This window comes from Labrus bergylta, chromosome 11 (assembly GCF_963930695.1).
Source record: "Labrus bergylta chromosome 11, fLabBer1.1, whole genome shotgun sequence".
In the NCBI taxonomy this organism is placed as follows: Eukaryota; Metazoa; Chordata; class Actinopteri; order Labriformes; family Labridae; genus Labrus; species Labrus bergylta.
In genome coordinates, this window is record NC_089205.1 from 9,024,465 (window position 1) to 9,051,080 (window position 26,616).

The 26,616-nt window shown below is 43.0% G+C and overlaps 1 protein-coding gene across 1 annotated transcript in view; it reads left to right on the forward strand.

Moving 5' to 3' along the window:
* The window catches only part of LOC109986268 (calsyntenin-2), a 242,381-nt gene that overhangs the window by 161,892 nt on the left and 53,873 nt on the right, over window positions 1–26,616 (forward strand). Inside the window, exons 5-8 of the mRNA XM_020636858.3 lie at window positions 2,395–2,544; window positions 17,458–17,643; window positions 19,453–19,710; window positions 21,141–21,262. Coding sequence (XP_020492514.1) covers window positions 2,395–2,544; window positions 17,458–17,643; window positions 19,453–19,710; window positions 21,141–21,262 — 716 coding nt within the window. The remainder of the gene's footprint in view (window positions 1–2,394; window positions 2,545–17,457; window positions 17,644–19,452; window positions 19,711–21,140; window positions 21,263–26,616) is intronic.

Here is a 26,616-nt window from a genome sequence, read left to right on the forward strand (position 1 = left end):
TTACATTTCCCATATTACAATCACATAATTTCTTATGTCCATCCCTGACAATCACCCATATGTTGCAAGCTTTACTTCCCGCTCTCTTTAAATGTTTGCAGTCTTAAAGGTCACATATCCCCCTCCTCTTCAACCAGTGTAAATAAGTAAATGAGTTCCCCAAAAAATATGTCTGTAAAGCTTCTTGTTCTAAATCCACTCTGATCCTGTATTTGATCATGCCTATAAACCCCTCTATTTCAGCCCTGCTCAGAACAGGCTGTTTCTGTGTCTGTACCTTTAAATATGTAAATGAGCTGTGTCTGACCACGCCCCCTCTCTGGAAGGGCTCAGGTGTCTTGGGCTTTCTCGCTCCATGTCCTATTGTTTATGGTGAGAAGGCAGACTCAGAGGGCAGAACAAACACCTAGCTGTGGGAGTGTCACCCACCTGGGGGAGGGGTTACTGCCCTTTGTGATGTCATGAAGGGAAAATCTCCAAACGGCCTGTTTGAGCACACATTTTCTGAAAAGTGGTGCAGGCAAAAGACAAAAGTTGGACTTTTCTCATTATTGGGGAGTTTGTAGACAGACTAGGGACACATAGTGTTAGAGAAACATGGTGAAGTGGGTTTTACAGAATATGTGACCTTTAAAGGGAGGAGGGTTTATGAAGCACCATTCATATACAAAGCAATTAAAAACAGAACATGAGGAGTCTTAAGAGGATTTAAAATGATATGACGCTAAGCAAACACCTGATGACATCATCAGGGTTACCTTATCCAACTTCATAAGAGTCCCTCCAAAAGTGGAAATGGTACTAATGTTTCCGCAGCAGCTTATAGGCGACGGTATTGTCACGACATCAGCAAGCATCAGAAGTGAAAAGGAAACTTGTTCTTAATTTTTCTGGAACATTAGCACTAATCAAACCAGCAGCGAGAGAGACAGAGGCTACCTGTCATCCCAAGCATGATCTCATTTGTTACAGTGATTATATTAAGGCATCACAGTTAATTTGACAATGATATATAATGATGCTCTGAAATTGAAATTAATGCCTATTATCTTTTGAGCAAACAGACACACACACACACACATGATGTACTGGCAGTTAAGAAGCATTGTGTGTCATCCAATATTTCATGAATGCCCTCGAGGCTCGCTCGGTTGAGACCGCCGCTGCTCACTTTCCTCGATGCCCTTTAAAGTGTCTACTTCACTTTCATACTTCCCATAGTTTAAACTCAAATAAACAGAATATAAGTACCTTTTTCAGCATGAGACTGCAGTTCAGCTCCATTAAAGACATATTTCAAAGTTGAGAAGCGATGAATATAGAAACATATCTGCTGCACGTCACATGAAAGTACCGTAAAACTAAACTCATTTAGCTGCTGAAGCGCACACAGCTGTTTTATGAATCCTTAAAGTCAGTCTTTAAATCTCTGAAGACTGAGTGACTCCAAACTATTTCTCAGTTACAGGTTTTTTGTGTACAAGACGGAAAATAAAAACTTCCACAACCACTTTACTAGTTTTTTCAACCAGAATGAGTCAGAAGACACATTTAGTGCTTTCACACTTGCAGAAAATTCCTGAAAAACTCTGGATATTTGCAGGAGGAGCTGCATTTGTGAAAAGCAAACAGCCAGTTTTTTTTGCTTGTACTTCACCGGGAGTTTCTCCTGCCAGACCCCTGGTATTTTTTTTTTGCAGCAAGTCCGAATGAGTTGATGTGAGAACGCACTTTTTCGTCACTTCTTACCCCCTGTCCCCCCTCCCTTTCTGACACAGGTAGTCTCCCTCTGTGAGGTGCATGTGTGAACAACCAGGTCAGGAGAATATCCGGAGCAGCTCTTTTCAGACTGATAATTCAAAGCGCTATATTTACGCCCCTGTGACGTCGCTCCTTCAGTATGATTGGTGGACAAATTGATCCCAATTCTGAACGTCCATCAGAGGTAGCAACAGAGGGGTTACAGGTGCAAGGAGGACCCGCGGAGCCAGCAGGGGGAGAACACTACTGTGTGTGTGTGTGTGTGCATGTCTCAGTGTGTGTATGTAGAGGTCCAGCTGTTTCTCTCATTATTTTTTTGTGCATTTAAATCTAGTCTGTTGTTATCATAATTCCCACTCCCGTCTGCTCTTGTTGATCTTTTTTCCTGTCCTGTCCCAACCCAGTGATTAGTAGTGAAATCCATTCCCGTCCCTCTCCCGTCTCCTTAAATAATGTCAGCCTCTAGTTCCTTCAATACAATTTAAAAAATGCAATTAGTGACAGTCACTGTTCTAAATTTCTCATGTTAAAAAATGTTAGAAAAATGTTTTCATCATGACACACAACAGGGGGACTGAATGTTCTTTGCATGTGACTACAAATGAAACTAAGTGACTGTTTCCTGCACAAAAGGTAACATCCGGAACACGGAGAAGCTGATCTACGACCGCCAGCAGCAGTACGAGATCCAGGTGACGGCGTGGGACTGTGGCCAGAAGAGAGCCTCGCACAGTGTCCCCGTCCGCATCGACGTCAAGCCCGTCTGCAAACCTGGCTGGCAAGGTGGGTCATCCACACATGAATACATATATCTGTGTAAGGTCTGTGACTGTGTGGAGTGTTTCTAAAACCCAGAGATGAGATGCTTGAGATCACTTGAGTGGGAGGTCATTTGTGTAAAATGTTTGAATGAAAGCTTGGCGGTGTGGCACGTTATGTGGAGCTCAACAGTGACCTCCTACAAGCTGGTCCCGGAAGTAAATTTACCCCACTTAGAACCTCCATTGACATTTCACAAAATCTGTATACTGTATGACATGGTTGAAGCCTGTAACCATGACGACCAACTACCCCATACCTCTTAAAAAAAGTAATCCGAGTAAAATGAGTAAAATCCTCTTAACTTATTTTGATTTGTTGCTTCGGCCAAAAGTGACATCGACGAGCGCTATGACTCGACGGCTTGAGCTGAAATGTTGAAATTGTTTTAACTTTTAATGTGCACCAAAGAAAGGCTAGAAAAACGCATCATGCCGCAACAGAGAAGAGCGCCCAGCAAGGACGCTTTTCTAGTGGTGTGTCTCTGTGTGATTGGGCCCTTAGTTTTAATATATTTAGGTGTATTACACTATCTGGAATTCTTCTTTCACTCTCCCAACCTCTCTACATCTTTCCATCCCAATCACTCTCTTTCTCTTTCCTGTCCCTCTCTCACACTCCTTCCCTCCCTGAGGAATTGGCCTGTCAAGTTTAGCCGGTGTGATCACTTTACTAAGAGCGCCGTGACACAGTCAACACGACTCTCAGCACATCAGAAAGCCCCCCAATGGCAGCTTTAACAAGAACCACAGTTTAATGCAAAGACAAGTGTCTGCAGTAAGTGCTACAACAACAACAACACAAACAGAGCTCCAGATAACGGCAGACGCAATTTACACTTGTCAGAGAGGTCAGCAGCCCGCGTGTGATGAAGGACGAATGCATGCAGAGGGCTGCTTCACATGTATCCATGTGTTCTGTCATTAACGAGGTGATTCATGTGCTGGATTACTTTGGACTCGAGCCATTTATGGTCCCAGTGGACTTGATGTTAGCAGGCTGGTGATAAACAGCAGTAAATGAGGACCCTGGCAGCGGCTCAGTGGCAGCCACTGAACCCTGCGAAAGCTGTTAAGTCGCTTGGCTCCCATTCAATCTTCCAATCTGTGTTTTCTCAAAACAAGTGGCAACACATGCCTGTGGTTCTGGATGAATTAGCATGTTTTTGATTTGAGTCAGAAATCCTTTTTTTAAAAACACGTGGTCATGATGTGAATACACCACAAGAAAAGCCCAAATCGTTCCCTTTTTTTGCATCAAGAAAATAAATGATTCAAAGAACTTCATAAAACTCTTAACATGAGTACAGACGAGTCTAAATAATTTCTTAAGATGCGTACTTTTTGCAGTGCAGTGACAACTCCAGCCAGACGTGGGACTCCTTTTAAGATCAGAGGGAATTGAGGTCACTAATTCTAAAAGAAACGCGTGTTTTCCGGTGTTATGCAGAGAAATTCATGCACCTCACGGGAGAATGGAGAATACAGCAGACACACACTTTATGCTGCAGGATTTTGCATCCAACCTTAAAGTTTCTCTGCAGACACCCTGCAGCTGATTTTAAAGCTGGATAATGAAAATGCATCTTCTAGAATCTATAGAAGAATAAGCACACTTCATGTTGATCAAGTAGGAACTTCAGATACTTTGTCATCACAGATCTTCCACAAGATATTAGATTTATACTGTTTTAAAGCTGTACCACGAGATGTAGCAGGCATGCATTCCTCTGCACCAGAACTAGAGCTGTGCATCTCCACTGGTCTTACGATTCGATTCGATTCGATTACAAGTGGATTCGATTCGATTCGATTCGATTCGCTCACAATGCATCACGATTCGTCCTCAATTTTCTATATTACTCTACATGGCTACTTTTTCATAAACAGAGTCAAACAGTCTTATAAATATGAACTCCTTTTGTATAATTTAGAAAGTGATTTAGACAACAATGTAATTATCAATATCTTTACATTGTAAGTTAAAATTAATACATTATATAGGTAGCCTACAGTATAGGTAAAAAGTAGGCTATAAGTGTATGTGTGTTTAGTTTATTATACGAGAGAAAGATGTTTTTAAGTCTCTTTATCACGAGTCACCGCCTAAGCCCCTTTCTTTTAGTTAACTTGGACTTAAGACAGCGAGGTATCAGTTTAAACACACCTTTAGCTGTGATGAAGATGCTGATCTGTGCTGCGTTCAGCTAAAGAGACACCCAGTCAAGCCGTTTCAACCTGCAGCGGAGCACTGTGGTCTGAGCGTGCACGACCAACTAACTCTGCTCATAAAGTCAGCAAGCACAGGACCGGGACTCAATTTACGTTGTTTTCTGTCACAAATCCCTCTGTTAGCCTACGTTACTTTCATTACACACCACTGTGTGTGTTTAGGTAAAACAAACTCACTCAACGCTGCGCAAAACAACCACATTTAGCGGTTAGCAGATGCTTTTTTCTAACCCTCGTCATAATCGATTGCGTCCTGTCCCTGCATCGATGCATTAATCGTCTAGTCTGCATCGCGATGCATCGATTAAATGATTCATTTCAACAGCCAGACACCAATTTATATTTGCAGTGACGCTGTCATTCTCATGCAATGCATCCTGGTACATGTAGGCATTCTCAGCATGTTTTCACAAGCAGCATAACTCAAGCCTTCTTTTGTCAGCAGAGGGATACATTTTATACTTTGATTGGCTAATTTGCCCACGGCACACTGATTGGACAAGGAGTTGCCTTTAACTTTTAATTCCACACAAATGTGTGGGTGGGGTCCCCGGGGAACACACCCACAACTATTAAGATACCATGAAGAAGAAACACACAGTACAAAATATAGACAATACAAATTTCAAGGACCAACAATGTTACCCCATGCACAGCCAACCCACGTCCTCAGGTGCCGGTCTGTTGCAGGAATCCAGTGGTGTTCAGAGGTATATTATGACATTACGTCTAAACAGGCACCGAATGAACGAAAGACAAATCAATATGTTTGCACATTTTTCTCTTTATTCTCCTGTGATCTTGTAGTTCTCTAGTGATCTTGTAGTTCTCTAGTGACCTTGTAGTTTTCCTGTGATCTTGTAGTTCTCTAGTGATCTTGTAGTTCTCTAGTGATCTTGTAGTTCTCCTGAGATCTTGTAGTTCTCCTGAGATCTTGTAGTTCTCCTGAGATCTTGTAGTTCTCCTGTGATGTGTGTACAGCTGCTCATGGCTGATAGAGAATTGTTTTTTTTTTAAATGAAGTCACCGGTGAGATATAACAGCAGTGTAACTCTGTGGATTAAGGTCAAAGTTTATGTGCCCCCATCAGAAAGTCTTCAACTTTTAAATGCACGATGAAACACCCTGTTTCTTTGTCAGTATATATAAGTTCAGTGGCTGTACACAACATGTATTAGAGCGCACACACACACACACACACACACACACACACACACAAACAAATGTAGCACCCAGGGCTGTTTGGGCTTTACAGAGTGACATTAACTCCCTCTCTAGGCTCTTAGCGATAATCCCGTCTTTGAAGCCTGTTTTGCCTTTTTTTTTATGTTTGTGCATTTTTCAAATTAGGATTTTCAACACCCCATTATGCTGAGAAGACACAAACACACGCGAGCGCAGATACACTTTGGCTTGATGAAAGGCCACTCGTCCCTGAGAGCGTTGTTTGGCAGCGGGGATGAAGGGGAGGCGGCAGAGGGAGACGTAAATGCCATGGACACAGATCAGGGCATCTTTAATGGGGCTAGTGGTTGTTGTATTAAAGGGAAGCTACTGTGGGAATGTCAAAAACAAAACACACACACACACACAACAGCACACTGTGTGTTTCCAGCATACCCTCACACACACACACAAAGGATGTTCTTTCTTCTGGTAAAAACATGAATCTGTCTGTTTTTAAATTAGCTTGAGTGACAGCCGGGCTCAGCTGTAAGTTGTCTTCACTTCATTTTTTACTTCACATAACAGTCTCACACACACACACACACACACACACACACACACACACACACACACACACACACACACACACACACAAACACACACAGGTGTGTACAGGGGCAACAACTGGAACTGAATTGGATCAATGTATTTGATCAGGACGATGCAGTTTAACAGTTCCAGTACAGAGCATGAAACCCGATGTTCTGCACAGAGAGCTCAGAGCTTTCGCTTACTTTCGACTCTCGTCCCTGAAGCTGGCTGCTCACTCGACGGTTTTCGGATTTTAAAAACGTGGGAGACCACAGACATTATGACATATTAAACTGATTTTTTAACTAGGCCAGGCCAGGAGACCACCAGAGGACTCGGCCAGACCCGGGGACCACACACTTGCAGTTTTGGTTACGATTTCACAGACACGAGATCTCACAGAAACTCGCTTGACGATCAAACGTGATATCAATAGAAAAACAAATATGGAGGATGTCCGTCATCATCAGCTGGCTCACCTGCTGTGTTGTTCAGTTTTGCAGCCAAAAAAATAGAAGGACATTATGGATGAAATCCTGTCTGAGAAGACGGATTATATGCAGCTTTATAAAATCTGCAGCACTAGCTGAGGGGGAGTTGTCGGAGTATGCAAAATTTGGTTGCTCGCTCTCGTTGGCTGCTTCGGGCATTCTGTCCAAACTTCCCCCATCAGAATCGTAAATATGTTTAATATTCATGATTCCATATCGGGAAGGATCACTGACTCGATCGGGAACAGAAAAATAATCGTAGTGACAACACACACTTGAGGATTCCTTGGACAAATCCTCAAGTGGGGGGAAACAGGCCGAAAATGGGTCCTTAAATCTTGGGAGTGTGGCCAGCTTTAATTGGGCCTATACAGCGGTCAGTGTCAGATAATCATATTACACAGTTTCAATCAGGAGGGAACAATCATTTAATTAACAGTTTAGGAAAAGATAAATATGTAATGTCTTAGGCATTAGACTCCGTCATGATGACTTCTTGCACTCAGGCGGATAGCGTGTGTCAATGGGCGACATTTAACTGCCTCAGTAAAAACATAAAAAACATATTGCACAAGATCTGCATCCAACACACAATTGAAAAATGACGTAATGCTATCACAGAACTGAAGCCGACAGGAAAGAAAGGTTATCAAAATATACTTTATACTGCAAGTCCAAAACAACATGAAGCTCTTCAAACTATTATTGTCCATCTTGTATCGCGTCTCTTCATCTCGCCCCTCGCTCATCTCTGCACAGAAACACACAGACGGCGAAAACTAATAATGGAGCGAGCGGACAAAAGGGAAGATAAGCGAGGATGTAAGCGGGCTGCTGTGAGAGCCTCCTCTCTCCTCTCCTGATTTGATGGGATTGTTATCAGTTTTATTGGGTGTGGTACAGTTTGTTTCTAACGTTCTAAAGTTTGACAGAAAGCTTTGTAACGTCACTCTTTTCAGCCTTGAGACCGTTCCAGAGAACAACCTTGGAAAATGAAAGCTTTGTCATTCTGTCTGCGCGTTTCCATGGAGAGGAATAACCATGCAACATTTTCTTTAGAGATGCACATCAGCTTTGGTTTCATATCTTTCTGTCGACCTCTGACCTCTGACCACACGTTGCTGAAATGAAAAGAAGCCGTTGAAGATCATGACGTAACATATGCATCAAACACATCGGGTCCTCGAGGTCCTGCTTATCTTGTGAGGCATAAAAAGTCACATTTCCTCAAACAACAGATAGGATACCCACGTCAGGAAGCAGGGCTGAGGCCCGTTTCATGATATCATTTATTTAGGCCTAGTCCACATGTTGTAGAGTATTTTTTATAACAGGTTTTCATCCTCCATTTAGAAGAATAACCCCGTCCACACACGCCAAGGCCTCAAAAACATCTCTGTCCACATAGAAAGGCAAATACGCACTGTTACGGCTGTCATGAGCACGGCCAGTCAACAACAACTTTTTTCAAAGCACTGACAGACGAGCTCATTACATGTCCCTCAATGAGCGGGCGAAGCGGCACACTCTCACCACTCCTCAGCAATGACCATTTCATTTTCAACATATCCAGCATCCTAACCCATATGTTGACCTCTCCGTCAGCCATGGTGTGCTTACTAGCTGACATCAATCTGCACTCTCAGGGCAGGGGTTCCCAAACTTTTCAGCTCGCAACCTCTAAAATACGGGTGCCAGAGACCGGGGACCCCCCCCCCTCCCCCCCCCCCCCCCCCCCCGTCCCAGACTCTCTCTGGAAGTGATTAATACAATATAACGTAGCCCGACAGCCATGCACTATCAGGCCCATTCAAACACTGGATCAGAAGCGTGTATCCCTTAGGATTTCATCTCTGAACTTTAGAAACAGAAACAACACTCTCTTACCGAATGCAGCTTTTCAGATATTATGTTTGATTCCATATTTCTGCAAAGGTGTTGGAGACTCAAGTGACAGAGCTCAGCAGTAAAGTTGGTAGAAAGTAGAGACAGCCGACCCCAGGTAGAGTATCTGAGCTCTACACAGGCTCACTTTCTCTCTTTGAGGCAGGGAGCTGCATTTCCTACTTGACTCTCCATTTGAGTTTGTGTGTGTGTGTGTGTGTGTGTGTGTGTGTGTGTGTGTGTGTGTGTGTTTGCGTGTGTGTGTGTGTGTGCGTGTGTGTGCGTGCGTGCGCGCGCGTGCGTGCGTGTGTGTGCGTGTGTGTGTGTGTGTGTGTGTGCGCAAACTGGGTGTGTGGAAGCCAGTGGTCCCGATCTCTGATAACAGCAGCGAGACGATGAATTAAACGGGGAGAAGAGGGAAAATAAATGGCTCTGCACTTCCCTTTCCCATTTCCTCTAACCTCATACTCCTCTGTTGCTTCCTCTCTAATCTCCGACTGAGGCTGTCTGGCTGCTGCTTTAGCACTTTTCATCCCCTCTCTGGTATTAGCTTGTTTTCCCTTATTACTTTCATTGCTTCCCTTTTTGCCGTGGTGTCTGTGTCATGCACTTTTTCCTGCTGTGGTCTCTTTCTCCTCCTTTTGTTCCTTTCTCTCGTATTCCCACCTGGCTTATCAGTTCATCCTCAGGTTCACGTTTCATTCGTTCGCCTCGCTCATCTCTCTCCTCTGATCCACTACGACTCGTTCAGGGAGGGGAACCAGAAATCTTCAGTGTAAATCATCGTCACTAGATCCTCCTATTTCTTCCACTTTCACTGTCAGTGAAATGCGTGTGAACCTGCCTTACCCCCTTCTCCCCCCGGTCTCCATGCAGCAGGGATAGTTGAGCTGATGAATGGTGGCAGGGGTGAGGGGACAGAGAGGGGCAATAACCCAGGGTTCACCTTGTTGTGTCAGGTGAGAGAAATGGCTGGCTAACAAGAAAAAATGTGTGTTTGTACTGTGCTGTGTGTTTTCCTATTTGTGTGTTTTGTTTCCGGGATTAGGGTGGAGGAGGCGCAGACAGGCAGATAAATACGTTTACACACATCTGCAGTCAGACTGCTGAAACAACTTGTTGCTTCGTCCGGTACTTCTGCGTTGTTTTTTTAAAGTCATGTCTTACCTCAGGAGACCCCCCCCACCCCCCTTCTTTGACTGTCTCCCACTTTGAGGAGCATGTGTGAACAGCCAGGTCAGGAGAATATCAGGAGCAGTCCTCCTGAAATGATCTAGATATTTTCAGGAGTGCTGATGTGAAAACGGCTTTGTACATCTTCAGCTGATGATACGTGTGCTTCACTGTGTCCATGATACATAGGTGTGTTCAGTATTCAGTCAGGGAAGCACTTTTAGCTCATGTCCCGTCCTAACATTACCCAAAGGCTGCCTGAGAGGGAAACTAAAGTCGTACCAGCAGAAAGTCTAAGAGACATTCAGAGATAAAGTGCATCCCAAGGATGGATTTAGATTTATTTTTTGTGACCAACTGACCAATGAAATCTTTGCCAACTAAGACTCTTTTCATGGCCAGAAACACTTCCACATCTGCGTCAGTGATTGCTCTCCCTCAGTCCTTGTCTCGCTGCTTGTTGAGATTAGGTTTCTTTACAGAGCCACAGGAGACATTGAGCGATCATGATTACAAAGACAAAAGAGGGGAAGAAAGGGATACAGAGCCATTTGAGAGCTGAAAACAACGTGGGTTGACTAAATGGGAGTTACAAAAAAAAAAGAGGCTGAGGGGAAGAATGGATCCATTTTTAGGTCTGTGGTAAAGGTTTTGCTCCAGGGAGGCACTTTCAGCATCAGGGATTCATCAGACCGGTGCAGCTACAGTCATGTAGAGTTATAGCAGACAGATGTTATGTCAGTTTACCAGGTGATCCAATGTCATGTTCTGACCCTTACCTATGGCTCTGGGCTTTAGAAAGTGAGCAACATGCTGGAACTCCTCCCTGTGAGGACAGCCCATGCCCTGCGGCGGACACACTGCTGCTGCTGCAGGGTTTACAGTGTATATCCCAACGAGCCTCAGATTCCCTCTGTGTCCCGGGAGGCCTTGGAGGACGTGGGATGACTAAAGTTATCCGATACTGGTGCCATCATAAGCGAGATAAAAATAACTGTGAAGAAAAAGAGAGGGTGGAGAGTCTCTGAAAACAACTTTAGCTGCTTTTAAATATGCACACCTGAAATTGTCCAGAGAATTTCAGGAGGACTTGCCTTGAAATCCTCCTGACCTGCATGTTGTTCATACATGCACCTCACAGCGGGAGATTATCCCTGACAGAATCTAACTAAAGAGTGGAGAAGAACGTACTGGAGAACAGGAAACATAATGCAGCAGGTTCATTGGAGCACAGAGATGGTAGAGGTGGCGTGCAGACAGTCTGTGGTCGTGCAGCGATCACAGGGAATAAACGTCACCACCCCCAACTAATTACAAGTGACTCCTTTGATTTTCAAACAGTTAAATGATGATCGTAGCCACTCTAACGTTACAGCCTTCCTGTGACACAGGAGTTAGCATGTTAGCATTAGCATTCAAAGAGAACATTTTAGAACCCGTCCTCCATCTGAATGCAGAAAGCAAAACTCCTATATTACAGTAAAGCATACAGAAAGAGAGATTCCTCTCCTTTACATGTTTCTATATCAAAACTCTCTCTGCCACCACAGTTACAAGCCCTACATTTCTTTGTCCCAGGCCTCACGCTTCTACCGAAACAAGAGTTGTTTGTGCACTCCAGAGAGAGAGAAAAAAAAGAGCCAAGTGTTCAGTGTGGCTCAAAGAGCATGCATGAAAGCTTAAAACACATGCTTTCAGGCAAGGATGAGAGGAGGGTGGAGGAGAGGACAGGAGAGGACAGGAGAGGAGGAGAGGAGAGGAGGGGAGGGGAGAGAAGAGGAGCATGGAAGAAGGAAAGGAAGAGCAGAGTGCTCTTTTAAATGGAAATTGGCTTTCTCACTGATGGCTGGGAAGAATAATGACAACCCCTCCGCTACGTGAGCATGGTGTCAGCATTTTCTCATGCACACACACATCCAAATAGATTTACTCTCACATGTACACACACACACACACACACACACACACACACACACACACACACACACACACACACACACACACACACACACACACACACACACACACATTAGTCACGTAACCGTTGTCTTAACCAACATACAAATTTTAAAGCATGCAAGAACTTTCTGATGTCACACGTGCAAACACACACACACACACACACACACTCCTGAGACAGGGAACAGCATGAAAGTGTGATGATGCATCATTTTCTTAAGCACCTCAATCCATCTTCCATCCTCTCCATCTCTCATTCTGTGCTTTTCACACTTTTCATCATTCTCAGGAGGCCGATGGAAACTCACCTCAGCTGTGTGTTTGTAGGTGTACAGCAGTAAACAGGTGTGTGTGTGTTTGTGTGTGTGTTTGTGTGTGTGTGTATGTGTGGGTGTGTGTGCGTCTGTGTGTGTGAGTTCCCCCAACACTAATGCACTTGCGAGGTAATTGCTGTGTCAATATAACACCTACGTATATTCCATTAATCTCTCATTAAGCAGTATGATTGAAATATTTTACTATAAATAAAATTTTTGGCCAAAAACATACTTCTTTATTAAATTATTACATATTTTATGTGTTTCAATATTCCGTATTTGTTTGAACTTCAGTCTTAAAACACACAATACAATAAACATGTGGTAACCTCTGGTGTTAAAAAAATAAAGAAAAAGCAGAAGTGCAAAAAACTGCAGTTCCTTAAGTGCCCACTTGAGGCTGCTTGTAAAGCAAAGGATTCCCCATTAACACCTATGTTAAAATGCACATTTTTAAACCAGAAAGAAACATGTTTATATATATATATATATATATATATATATATATATATTTTAACAGCCAGCGTTTTAATTTGTCAAAGCACAAAAGACGCAGGTGGAATCAGTTACATCAACACACTTTGTTATGACCTTGTCTTTAGGGGGGCACAGCCAATTCACACACACACACACACACACACACACACACACACACACACACACATACACATTTAATTGTGTCTTTGATGTTCATACCCCTGGTGAGGAGTTTGTGCTTCTGCACTCGTGAGCCTGCTCCACATGGTTTGTTTTCTGCTTTCCTTCCTCTGCTTCTTGTCCTGCTCTCACATTCACAAAGAGAGGAACCCATGGGTCTGCGATGTGAGTTCTGTTCAGCGTACTGCAGGCAAGCACACAGCTCAATAGAGACCAAATAGCTTCCTATTAAACCCACACTGCTTTTCATACGGCTGACTTTTGGTGCAGGTTCATATGTTCTATGCATCATTTTTTATCACGGCTGAGGCTTATGTGTGCGTGCTTGAAGGTATTTGTGTTTCTATTTGTGAGTATGATGGAATGTGCAAGTTTTCTATGTGGGATTTTTTATTCTTAAAGGGGACATATTATGAAAACTCATCTTGTACAGTGTTTTTGAACATATTGGGAGCGTCTACCGACCCACAAAATGTGAAATAAACCCATCCAGTCCTTTGTTTGTGGTCCGCATAAGTCTTACAACACAGAGAAAAATGCTCCGTTTCAAATGTGCTCTCATTGTGATGTCACAGTGGGATTCTGGTAAAAAATAAATAAAAAAATCCCCTCCCCTCCCCTGATATCTCCACTCATGGACTCCACCCCCAGCCTAGAACAAAACTTTTGCGCAGGTCTGCCATTTTTATTCTCGCTACAGAAAAGTGATGTCTACCTGGAAAACTCAGGGGGGGCTCATTGCATTTAAAGAGACACACCAAAACGGAGCGTTCTGAGAGAGAACGAGTGCAGAAATCGCTCCTTTATACATGATAGCTGGTCTTAAAGTAAATCCTTTTGGTAGTTACTGTGTTGTTTATGGACCTAATGGTGCCTTTGTGGGCTCTGGTTGAATTCCTGCATGTGCGGTAGGAGATGTAAGAAAGGGACTATAAGACCTATGTGTTCATATAGGAGTTGGTTCAAAGTTATTTTATACACCTTTTGGAGATTTTAGTTTGTTAAACTTGTTTGTTTTTTCTTTCTTTTCTATCTCCTTTTTTTTTTTTTTTTTACAGTGAAGCACTTTGAGTTTACATCATCATGAAATGATGAAGCTCCTGTGAGGAACTTTCGGTTTGTGTTGATTTTGGTGAAGTACCTCGGCCTCACTGACAAAAAGTATTAATGCTGAAAGACACTGTGATATTTCATGAACTGTGGAAAGTGTTTGGCATTAAATGATTCACAAAGACCTGCAAGAATTCATCAATGCTTAAAAATGACAGCCATGGAGAGGATTTCGACAAAGGCTTTGTTTTGTCTTGTGCCAGAAATCCACACAGAAAGGGGCCTACATCAGTTTCTAAAAATGGATAGATTCAGGACAAAGATGTGTTTGTTTGTTTGTTTTGTCGCTGTATGCCGACTTCGATAAAGTCCAGTGGGTTTTTCGGCAGAGGACATTTTCCATTTTATTCCCGCAGTGTTATTCCTTATTAGAGATATATTCAGTTGGCAAACATTCATCAGAGATGTGGTTCTCTCTGTCCTGCTCTTATCTAAAGGACGCTACAAAAGAGTTTCTCTTTTTATTGTGTTGAGAGTTTGTTCAGTTTATATTTCTGCACTTTTTCCTAAACAACCTGTCAGTGTTTCCGCTCTCTTCAAACGCCCCCTTCATAAAGTCTCACCATGCAGGACCTGTGTTATGAAAAGAAGCATGTTTTTTGTTGTTGCTGTGAAAGAACATCTACTTGTGAAGTTGGCCTTGTGATGTGTTTTCATGATATGCTGCACTCATGCTTCTTTAAACTAATTTGACCCCTTGCAGCGAGCCCATTCCTCGTTATGTTTTAGGGCATTCAGAGTTTACATTTATCATTGGCTTTACTCATGAATAGATGTTTTACAGTAAAACTGTGTGGGTAATCGGGCAGCACCGACCTTCTCCCTGCTCCCAGCGCCGCCACCAACTGGACAGCTTCCCTGGTGACTGACAGGGGGGATTTATTACACACTGGTTGCATGCATACAATCTATGCAAACGTTTCAAGCCCCTCTTGCTCGCTTGCTGTGAATTTTCCTGAGTATTATTTCCTGCATTCCACATCAGCTCAACCCGACTTTATGGAAAAGTTTACTAAGGGGCTGGCAGGGAAGAGTCTATGTAAAGTCTGGGTGAATAAAATTTGGCTGTTTGCGTTCAAACAACATGTAGCTCATCCCGAAGATGTCTTAAATTCATTGAAATCCCATCAAAACCAAAAAATAAAAATAAATTGTAATTATTGTAATGCAGACCAAGCTATCTGACTCTCTGACTTAACACACAACCAACATTTCCATCCAAAAAGCCCCATATCTAGTCAAAAGCCAAAAGGGAAACTGAGAGTGCTACCTGTGAAAAATGCTGCCTGGTCACAGATTGTCTGTTAATACCATGCTCAAGGAAATAGCCTATACCTTTTTAAGTCCATGTCTGAAGGTAGAAGGACTGATGAAGGGTTGCTGATCACTGCCACTTTGGACAAATAGACTACAAGTGTTCACTCGATGAGATTACAAAAGATTAAGAGTCTGCACCTTTCACTATCCCTTGTGTTTGTTTGTCGCTTTGTAGCCCTTAAAGCTCAATCAACCAATTCCAAACGCAACCCTTCTTCACATATCTCTATGCACACTCTGTCCTCAACCCATTACCCCTCGTTTATCCTTCAACGTCCCCTCACTCCTTCTCATGCATCCTTAACCACCCCCTCTCTTTCTGGATGTGGAGCCAGCTCGGCAGTGAAAGCCAAGTCCTCGACAGGTCATTTGACTCCCTGTTGTCAGTGGAGTATGTTGTTACCACAGCACCTGCTACGCCCACTCTCCAACCTAAATCTGAGAGGTGCATTTTTCCTTTGCTCAGCAGGGTATAGCAAAATAAAGGCCAGGAAAAAGTCATGATCAGCCAACACATAACTCACTGTAAAGGAAGGTGCTTGTTGCCTTGTTGTATTAACTTTCCATTGGTAATAAGCAAAACTGTGTCAAGCTTCTTCTTCTAGCATGTTCTACTTCAATCTTCATCCCATTCAGTACATGCGTTTGTACTAAAAAAATAGTTTTGCAGTATAGTAGTTAGAAGTCGTTTTGGAAAATTACTCACCTCTTTGCAGCGTTTACAGTTGATCAAACTTGAATCAGTGAGGAGATACATTTGTTCAGGTGTCATAGTGGAAGAATACTGCTCTTAGTTGTCAATAAATACCGTGCACATCTATTTCATAAGACAGTTTCTAAGGAAAGGAATGAGTCCATAAACATTTGCATGCAAACTCTCGCACACTGTCTAACTTGCAAAAGACCTACTACCTATGGCTGCGTACAGAAACAATGCCAATAATTTTAATTTGTGTTATAATAATTTGTGCACAAACTTCAGGCCACACCTGCATAAGTCAGTAACCCAGGTGGGCCACCCAAGTCAGAACAATCAGTGGGTGTCAACTGTGGAATAGCTGCCATGTGACATTTTTTATGATTTGATAGTGGAACTCATTTTGTTATAAATATCAGAGCATAACTGCGCTGAATTGACCTTTACCCAATATCAAAACCGATTACAGAAACTTTAGTGACCGTGTTTTGAATTTGGTTTGAAGGTAAGCGTAAAGCTTTCGCTTACGTTCATTATTTACGGTACTGAATAGTTCAAAGGTCATTGTGATTTAGGGTTGCCAGAGGCTTAAAAGAGCTATTTTACACTGTGATGGTGTGATAGAAGGCACTAACTGGATTGACAAGTTCTCTGACTAAGCAAATGTGAACATTTTGTGTTGACAGCATTTATGCATATGCAGAGAAGCTGTTTGAAACTGAGATAATGAATGAGATCTGCTCACTGTAAACAAAACTCATATAAACACTTAGCAGGCCACATCATTTTGCAGTTCATTTTCTTGTTATCTCCAGAGAGTCTGAGCACACAAACACAGACGCTAGAAAAAAAGAAGTGAAAAAAAGGCAAAAGTATCCCCACTGCACAACATTATAGCCAGACAATGCAATTCACAGCTGACAGGACAAGCACTGACAGCATAATGATACTGCTGCTAATGCAGGTACTGCACCGCACTCCAGCAACAATGCCGCAGTTTTATTAGCCGGGAACATTGTGCTGAAAGGATATTGAGTTTCGAAGCCGGATATATCAGTCACAGTGAGAAATTGCAAATGGAATCTTGTTTTTTGATGGCAGCCTAAATGGACAAAATGAGGCATGCAATAACAAAAGCAACAAGTAGGCTTGTGGAAATCAGATATAATTTCAGATAACAATCTGCAGCTGGCTCTGTGTTTCCATGCAGGCAGACAGCATGCAGTTTAATCTAGCCTCTTTGCCGTCCTGAACATTATCAATCTATCTCCCTCTTTTCCCAGGCTGGAATAAGCGAGTGGACTACGAGCCAGGAACAGGAAGCAAGCAGCTGTTTCCCAAGATGCACCTGGAGACCTGTGGTGGGCCGCTGTCATCGGTGAGGACCACAGTGGAGCTGCAGACCAGCCACATCGGGAAGGGCTGCGACCGTGAAACCTACTCCGAGAAATCTCTACAGAAACTCTGTGGTGGGTTCTGCATTTGAAACAGACTGTTCTGTTGTGCTTTGAATACGGTAATCGGGCTGTTGTGGCCAGAATGATGAGCAGCTTTGATTGAGAGTGCATTTCTGGCATGTAGCAGCAAATCGCATGAGACTCAGACCCGTGGTTATAGGATGGTGGTGGATATGTAGAATATGCAGCGGATGGCTGATCAAAGATGACTTCTGACTCAGGCGGCAAACTGAAAGTTACTGCTTTGAATTTGAAGTAAGCTGCAGCTGAAAGCATCCGTGGAATCCAAGGTCTAAGCACCAGGGTCAGACAAGGCCTGAGGTGCCTCTCTATGCCTTTTTTTTAAACCAACATCTGAAAGCTCTCAGTCTGTGTTGCTTTCTTATCTCCGCTCGTGTCCCTGGTATACCCCTGTGCTAAATGAAGGCACCAGAATAGCGACTTAAAGCCGTGTCACTAATGATGTGACAGTGCGAGGGCATTAGCTGCCTCTGATGCAGCCACGCTTTCTCCTCTGTGACTGGTGAGCAGCCAGGCTGCCGTGTTGGTGCCCAAAGCACCAACAAAGCTGCCTAACCTACCCGCTTCCCCCTCCCCGCCCACACTGCACTGCCAGCAGGGGGGCTGGAGTCATCATCTTTGACTAAGGGCCTTCAGAAACCCCATTCCAGCTCATCTGAATGCGTACCGTACCCTCCCTGGCTCCCCTGGCTCCCCTGGCTCCCGGTCCATGCATGGTTTACCACTAAAGAGTCCTTTTCAGGCACCTCATAATCGTTATCTGATAGCAAATAGAATAAATTGTAATTGCTTTTTTAAAGCGCAATCAATTTGAGATAATGTACAAAGACATCGGGAAGAGAGAAGGCTGCAGCTGGGTGCTGCACAAGTCGATGCGTATTTATTTACTGGAGGAATCTAATTACTGGAGTCAGAGCATCGACACTAAGATGAGTATGAGGTGGAGAAAAACAGCTTTACAGATGGGGAAAAACATCAATTAATGTGCTAATGTTGTGTTATTAGCAGCAATGAACAGATGCATGTTGCAATTGTTTGCCCAGACGAGGGAGACATGGTGTACTCTGACATTGCCCATTTTGTCTCGGAACAGCATGCTTCCTGTATCGCTCTGATTTACTACCCTCCATAAGCTGTTACAAATGATTTATAAATGTGGTTTAAACACATGCATTTTTCACTGTGACACAGGGAGGGTGTGGGGCAGAGAAAGATCAGCAAGGGCACGTCTAATACATTTGGGAGCAAGGTGAGCGACATGGCTCAATAACGTTTGTCAAGATGACAGTTTGAAAACACGGATCGTAGAGGACTCAACTTATTGAGGTTATTGTGTCAAGAAATGATGGACCTCCTTTTAAAGGGGAAGAGAGAGAGAAAAGGAATGGGATGACTCAATGCGGTCTCAAAACCAAATGCCAGTTGTAAACAAAGCCTGTAATTGGTTGATTCACACCACTCGTCGCCCTTCTCGCCGAGTCCTTGCAGTATGTCTTTCTCTTTGTGTTACCAGTCAATATGTCCTCTGTGTTTCCATAGAAGCACATTTTAGTGACGAGCTGTGTTTTGAATTTGTCACCGGTGACTCACATCTCTTTCCCTTTGAAAGTCAGTTTCATTCGCCATGAATCAATACTCACATCCTCCATCCATCTCGGCCCATTGATTACATATTAAGCCCTGCCATCTGCCTTACTCATAAGTAATCATAGCCAAGGTTAGGCCAATATACCCTGCTGGGATTGTTATTGACACATCTCCTGTCACATCTCTTGTTTGTTCCCATGACGACGACCCCAGGGGCGTCCTCAGGCAGCACCGACCTTCTCCCTGCTCCCAGCGCCGCCACCAACTGGACAGCTTCCCTGGTGACTGACAGCGGCAGGGACAGTGACTTGATCTTCAGGTTTGACGGTCGTCAGGCGGCGAAAATCCCAGACTGGGTGGTGCCGCAGAATCTGACGGACCAGTTCACCATCGCGACCTGGATGAAGCACGGGCCAAGCATTGGACTCCGAGCTGAGAAGGAGACGCTGCTCTGTAACTCGGACAAAACAGGTGAGTGTGTGAGCAGAACAGGAACGTGCTGAGTAGCCCTTTGCTAGTATGGAAGCGATTAGTGATCAGAATTCAAATGATGAAGCTAATTTGAAAATTCAAATGCATTAACAGAAATGCTTTTTAATTTTCAGAATATGAGTGTATTATTTGACTCAATGATATAATGATGATACGATGATGATGATTAATTTATCTAATTTGAATTTTAGTTTTCAACTTCAAAAATGCACATTCTTTGACTAAATTAAAATGAGGAAGAAAATGGTATTTGTTTTATCATTTTCAAAAAATGCCCCGCTAAATGTGTATCATAATTCAAATGAAAAAGCTAATTTTAAAATGAAAATACAGTAACAGAAACACGTTTTAATTTTCAGAATATAGGTGCTTTATTTGACCTATATTTAAAATGAATATTCAGTCATCCAGTTTGCATTATACTTTTACTCTCTATGTATGCATATTGTATGACATCATTCAAACGAAAACAAAAAGGTCTTTGGCTTTTCGTTTTCAAACCTGCCGTGCTAAAAAGTGATCATAATTCAAACCAACTTGGAAACGAAATAGCAAAGTGGACAGCGCAGGAACGTGACGTCAGACTCCAGCTCCCAGGCAGGTGAACGTAATATTTACAGTCTATGAGGCGAGCGGGCAGAACGCGCAGTACGATGAGTGGCGGGGTGAATCTTTGAAATGGGGGGGATGAAAACTGCTGAGAGAAACCAAAGGAAAAAAACATTTGCTATGATGCAGAAATCAGCTAAATTCAAGATGGCGTATGAAATATTTCATGAAAACAGTAATAACCAGTGTTGGGCATGTTACTGAGAAAGACTAACTAGTTACATTAACTAGTTACTACAATCAAAAAGTGAGTTACAAAGTGAGTTACTGCCTTAGTGGCTGCTGGGAAAAAAGTATCTTTAGCGTTACTTTATTTTTTTCGATCCTCATATTTATGTTCACATTATTTAGTGTTGCTGTGACAACGCACACATTGCAAATAACCCTGAAGTCATTTTCAATATGTTGCTGTTTTATCGATTAGATCTCTGAAGGCGACAGACTCAACCGTTGATATGAAGCACGTCGCCCACAACATACCAGTCTTGAATCCGGCTTACAGATGGTTGAGCAGGCGCTGTTTTAAATCAACCCGTCTGTTTGTATGGAGCGTCTCCTCTTTGGTCTGTCGAGTTTACGTGAGCTGCACCCGGGTCTCCGGTGTCTGCAGCGCCGCGCTCTCCTGACAGCTCGTCGAGTAGAATCGTGTTGTCGTTTCCCTCGGTGACTCTTGCTTGCTTCCTGCACGTAAACTCCAACTCACTGATTTAGTCTTGTTCATATTTCCAAGATAGAAAGCTCACAGCTGACTGACCACCTGGCCGTGTTTTTTTACTGTTGTTTCTCCCTCCTCGCCACAGAGATGAACCGTCATCACTACTCGCTGTATGTCCATAATTGCCGCCTGGTGTTCCTGCTGAGGAGAGACTTCACGCAGGTGGACACCTTCAGACCGGCCGAGTTCCACTGGAAACTGGAGCAGGTAAGACGCGGTGATAATCTGGGACACATACTACACATCATACAAATGACTTGAGTTTAAACCCTGACTCACCTTTGTGGATTTAGAAAGTAGGTTATGGGCTTATCTCGTAGACAGGGATGTAGCCTCAAGGTGGGATTAAACCTGCATTAACCGTCCTTTGGGATTTTTTCTTGGCCTAAATAATGGTCTGTATCTTTAGCAGAGAAAACACACTTTCACACACACGTGCAGCGCTGGAATTAGACTGAAAAGCGATACACACATACATGGAATGATGTGTGTTTGAGTACAAGAACTTGGATGTATTTCTGTATCCCTTTTCAGGCTGCTTTTTTTTCTGCAAAAGTGCCGTACTAAACTCAACTGTCAACATGTCTTTGTACGTTCATACTGATTCCAAGAGTCTGTGAATTCACATTGCATTTCAGTGTTGTGGAAGCACGGCACAGCAGGAGCTCCACATACACACACAGTCAGACACACTGGGGCGCCGGTACCTTAACGGTTAGTGTGTGTGCCCCATGTACAGAGGCCTCAAGAGCGGGTGGCCCGGGTTCAAATCCGACCTGTGGCTCCTTTCCCGCATGTCACTCCCCACTCTCTCTATCCCCAGTTTCTCACTCTAGACACTGTCCTGTCTCTAAAAGTAAAAGACATAAAAGGCCCAAAAATAAATCTTTAAAGACAAGCACGCACACGCTGCGATCTGCTGATCCAGTCTTGCCTCTGTACCACGTGTTACTGCCTCTTTACACCTCCATGAAAATCAGATTGAAGGTGATTCACAGGGGCGTAAATATCTCAGCTTGAAATGGCAGTCTGAAGAGAGCTTATGTGACGATCCCGATCCATGTGTGTTATGATGAAGGGGCGGCTGTGGATCAGTTGGTAAAGTCAGTCGTCTCTCTACCGGAAGGTCAGGGGTTTGATCCCCAGCTCCTGGGGCCACGTGTCCAATGTATCCTTGGGCAAGACTCTTAACCCCAAGTTGCTCCCGCTGCTTCATCGGCGGCGTATGAATGTGTATAAATGGGATGAGTTACCTCTAATAGACTCTTTAAACAGCAGCCTCTACCATCAGTGTGTGAATGTGTAGGTGTGACCTGCGGGGTAAAAGCACTTTGAGTATGAAATATACAAGCTTAAGTCCATTTAGCATGCACTTACTTGTTGGTGTTTGATTACTAGAGCGACCCTTTCATGTTCAGGCGCAACATTCCCTGACATGTCACATTAAGCTTTCTCCAAGAAGTATTTCCAATGATGAAACAACTCAACATATATCAGAAATAGAAATGACTGCACACGTAATTCTGAGAAGCTCCTTTTTTGTTTTGTTTTTGTGGCTCAGACATATTGGCATAAGTAGGACAAGTCTGGAAATGTTTGAGAGAAGCAGCCAAAGAAATGTAACCTCTTTGATTCAATGAGCCCAACATTAAAATATTCCATTTTGTCGTCAGTTTGGAAGACTCGTATTTATATTTAATTGTAGCTCTATTAAATGTAAGAGTGTTTTTAATATTTTAAATGCAGCCCGTCCTTGTTGAATATCACTGAGATACTTCCAAGTGATGGTGTGTGTGTGTGTGTGTGTGTGTGTGTGTGTGTGTGTGTGTGTGTGTGTGTGTGTGTGTGTGTGTGTGTGTGTGTGTGTGTAGACAGCAGCTGTCTATTGATCAAGGATGTTGTCTTGAAGTCAGACAGGTCACCTCAAATTGCCAGGTCCCAGCACTCTGCCAGCGAGGACATTAGATTCGGGGGGGGGATGCAGCTGAGCCTGGACTCACAGCTGCAGCACTACCAGGGCTGATCGGATCAGACACATCGCTGTACTTGATTGGGGGGCGAGCATGAAAGCGTCAGTCAGACTCCTGACAGCACATGTGAGCCATCATCTGAAGGAATTTAGACACAGAGGGCCCGCCGTGTCACTCTCAAGTGTTTCTTTCAAAAGGGGTTTTCACACACATTTCATATTTTTTACCTCTTTAAAAAAATAATCACTGCACATTTGGTAATAACCTCTCTGCTTTTTGTTACAAAGTAGATCTTTGCTTTGTCAGAAACAAGTTGTGATTAATTTTGAACTGATAAAAGATTAAGATTAAGATTAAGATTTACTTTATTGATCCCTGCAAGGGGAAATTTCTGTTTTTACAGTCTGTAAGTCATGCAACACACACATAGGCTGAAATATACAAATGCACAAACAGGATCCTATGGACTTGCACTAATGGAGAGATGAAGAGTTGGAGGTGTGACGCTGGAGGAGAGCGGAGGCTTCAGTATGGAGGAGGTGTGGCCAAACAGCAGTTTGTTTTGGTTTCATGCTGGTGCTCAAGGGCGACATCTACTGGATTCAAAAAGTCGCACATTCCTTCCTTTAAAATGTCATCACACCAACCTGAAGCTGGTTTCCTCATGGCCGCGTTTGAAAGAACTCCACATGAATTCAGTTTGTCAAAAAGGCTGAATTTTGAGATTTTCTTCCAGTGGTTGATTAAAAAAAAAAAAAAAAAAAAAAAAAAAAAACTTTTAGGCAGCTAATTAATTGTATTGCCTTGTCTAAATTGATCTCATTTTATGTATTTTATTACCTCTGGCTGATAAAAGTTTTTACAGGGCTCAACACACATCTTTTAAACAAGCTGCACAATAGTTAAATAGTTTCCTGAGCACTTTTTGAATCTCCTTTCTCTCTCTCTCTCTCTCTCTCTCTCTGTCTCTCTCTCTCTCTCTCTCTCTCTGTCTGTCTCTCTCTCTCTCTCTCTCTCTCTCTCTCTCTCTCTCTCTCTCTCTCCCTCATCTCCCTCCCACTTGTTATTAATGGTTGTCTCTAAAACCCTGGGGCATGAAAAGAAACTTTCATTAAGTCGTTATCTCCCCCTCGCTTTTTGGCCACTTCCTCTTCATCTACTGATGTCTCTTAAACAAAATGAACTTCTGAATACCTCCAACGTCCCCCCCCGACATAAGAATCTCCTCCTCTTCCACGTTGGTTTATCACACAAGTCCAATTAATTCCTCATACAATCCAATCAGGCATTGCGAGCTGCTACATTATGTCTGGAACAGCGGGGATGCGAGATGGTTTCAGATATTAGTTTTACTTCCTGAAAAAAAAAATCAATGTACTATCTGCTAATAACAGATGAAGTGAAAGGCAGCCTGGCTTAATGCCTACAGGCCTTTTGTGTTCAGTGAGATTCTCTGTGTGAAGCTGTTCTGTCGATTGTTGAAACACATTCACTGAGGTTTTTTATTGACTTGCAGAGATTTACATTTAGCTTGTATTGAGCGTGTCTTTTGTGCACGGAATCATATTCTCTAAATGCAGGACTCACATTCAAGGCACTGAAAGGAAGGGGGATGTCAATCTTGGAACTGTTTTCTGCATGAGCCAGTATTCAAAGGGCCTCTGAATGTGTTGTAAGTGTGAAGAAAATGGGATTGAGTCTGCATAGTCAGAAAAAAAACACCTTAGGTATGGAGGACAGGTGTCGAGGAAATTCACCAGCTGGGAGCGTGACTCAGACTGAACTGGTTCAAACGGGGTAGTAATACACACACATCTTCTTTTAATATGAAAATGTATTCCTCAGTTTAATCGAGAGATGCCATTTCTTAAAGGCAGGGTTAGGAATTTGGGTTGAAATTGTCATTAGGTCCTGACAGAAATTAATAACTCATGTTCTCTGAAAAAGAAACAAAGAAAATCTGTCATCTGTAGCAGTTTGTAAGTCTGTAAAAACTTCAACCAATGTCTGCCACGAGATACCATCTGATGAACCAATCAGACGCCTCCCTGTCTCCCTGCTCACTCTCTACCTCTTACATGCTCTAGCCCACACTCAAAGCACATCACAGATGACAGAGTTTATACTGAGAGTTTACTCACCGCTGAATGAGACATGAGACGACGTAGTTTCTACACAATGCAAGAGATGAGCTGAGGTCCAGAACTTTTATCCGTTTTAAGCTATCTCAGTAACTTGTCATATTCTACTGCCTGCTTTGATTGAATGAGCATTTTTGGGTCATTTTCAGTGTTTTGGGAGTTCTTGAAATTCAACAGCAATACTCGCTTCTTGACCAAAAAAAAGGTAGAACTGATGTGAGAGGCTGACAAATCTGAATCTGTGGTATTTCATATAAGTCTCAATCGTCCTGAAGAGTTGTATAATTTGTCCCAGGAACAGAGACGGCCTTCGTGAACGTTCTCGGTGACCAGGCAGAGAGAAGCTTGTGTTTTTGTTCTGAACTGGCTCGGCAAATAGACTTTGGCAGGAGGACAAAATCAATGAGAAGTCACCTCGAGCCTCTCAGCTGTAAAGAAGGAGAAGAAAACAAGCGGGATAATTGAGATCTAAGTGATGTTCCCGTTGGGAGTTTAAATTGAATGTTGAAGTGACATCATTTACCTCGAGCTACCAGGAGAATAATCAAGCAAACGTGTTTCTGATTTCATAAGGAGACAGCACTTTGGTTTGTGAAATGTAACCTGTTACATACAATATATACCAGTATGTCTTACAGGGTTATAGGCCTGTGTGCTTTTAATGTCCTCAGGAGAAGTAAAACAAGTCAGACAGAGACAGCATGTGTTGAGAATAGTATAAATCGGTGTATCATACTTACTGAGCTGCAACCAGACCACGGTCACTACCTGCGTCTGCTGCTTAGCGCCTGATAGGTAGCATAGATTTGATATTTTTTGTCATTTAAGGAAAACCATGCAACCACTAAATTAAATCATGTTTGAAGCCCCAAGGACAACTCAAGTCCCATTTATCCGAATATAAAGGCAAGCCAGCTGCATGTCCTTGAGGTCACTTGCATGAAATTAATGGCACTTCCAATATTCAAAACCTGGGTTGATGATGCTTTTCTACACAACTAAGGCCAAGTTATATTCAATGTCCGGGTTAATGACTCAATATCAGGAATTTCACTGGAGTAAGACCTGCTGGTTGCTGCCTTTTTCTGTGTAGTTTCATGAAGCGTAATACTTTTTAAAAATGTGGTTGTACTTCTGAAGTCAGTCCAAATCTTTTGTTTTCTGGTCAATCATTGAATCCTCTCGTGCATGACCAATCTCATAAGGTGCACTTTTAAAGGAGTGTCGTGAGTGAAATGATAAAGTGATCTTACTATGATCAGACATTAAGGAAACATGCTATGTTGAAGTGCTGGCTTCTCTAACAACAATGCAGCAGCCAGTATGTCCTCCTTCTAACTTTAGATTCTGGTCTTGAATGCTCTGGATTTGTTTGGACCAGAGAAGGTAGGCTGTTTTAAGGCACCCCACACGGCCATTTTGGACGCCCCTCGGAAATGCCTTTGAAAAA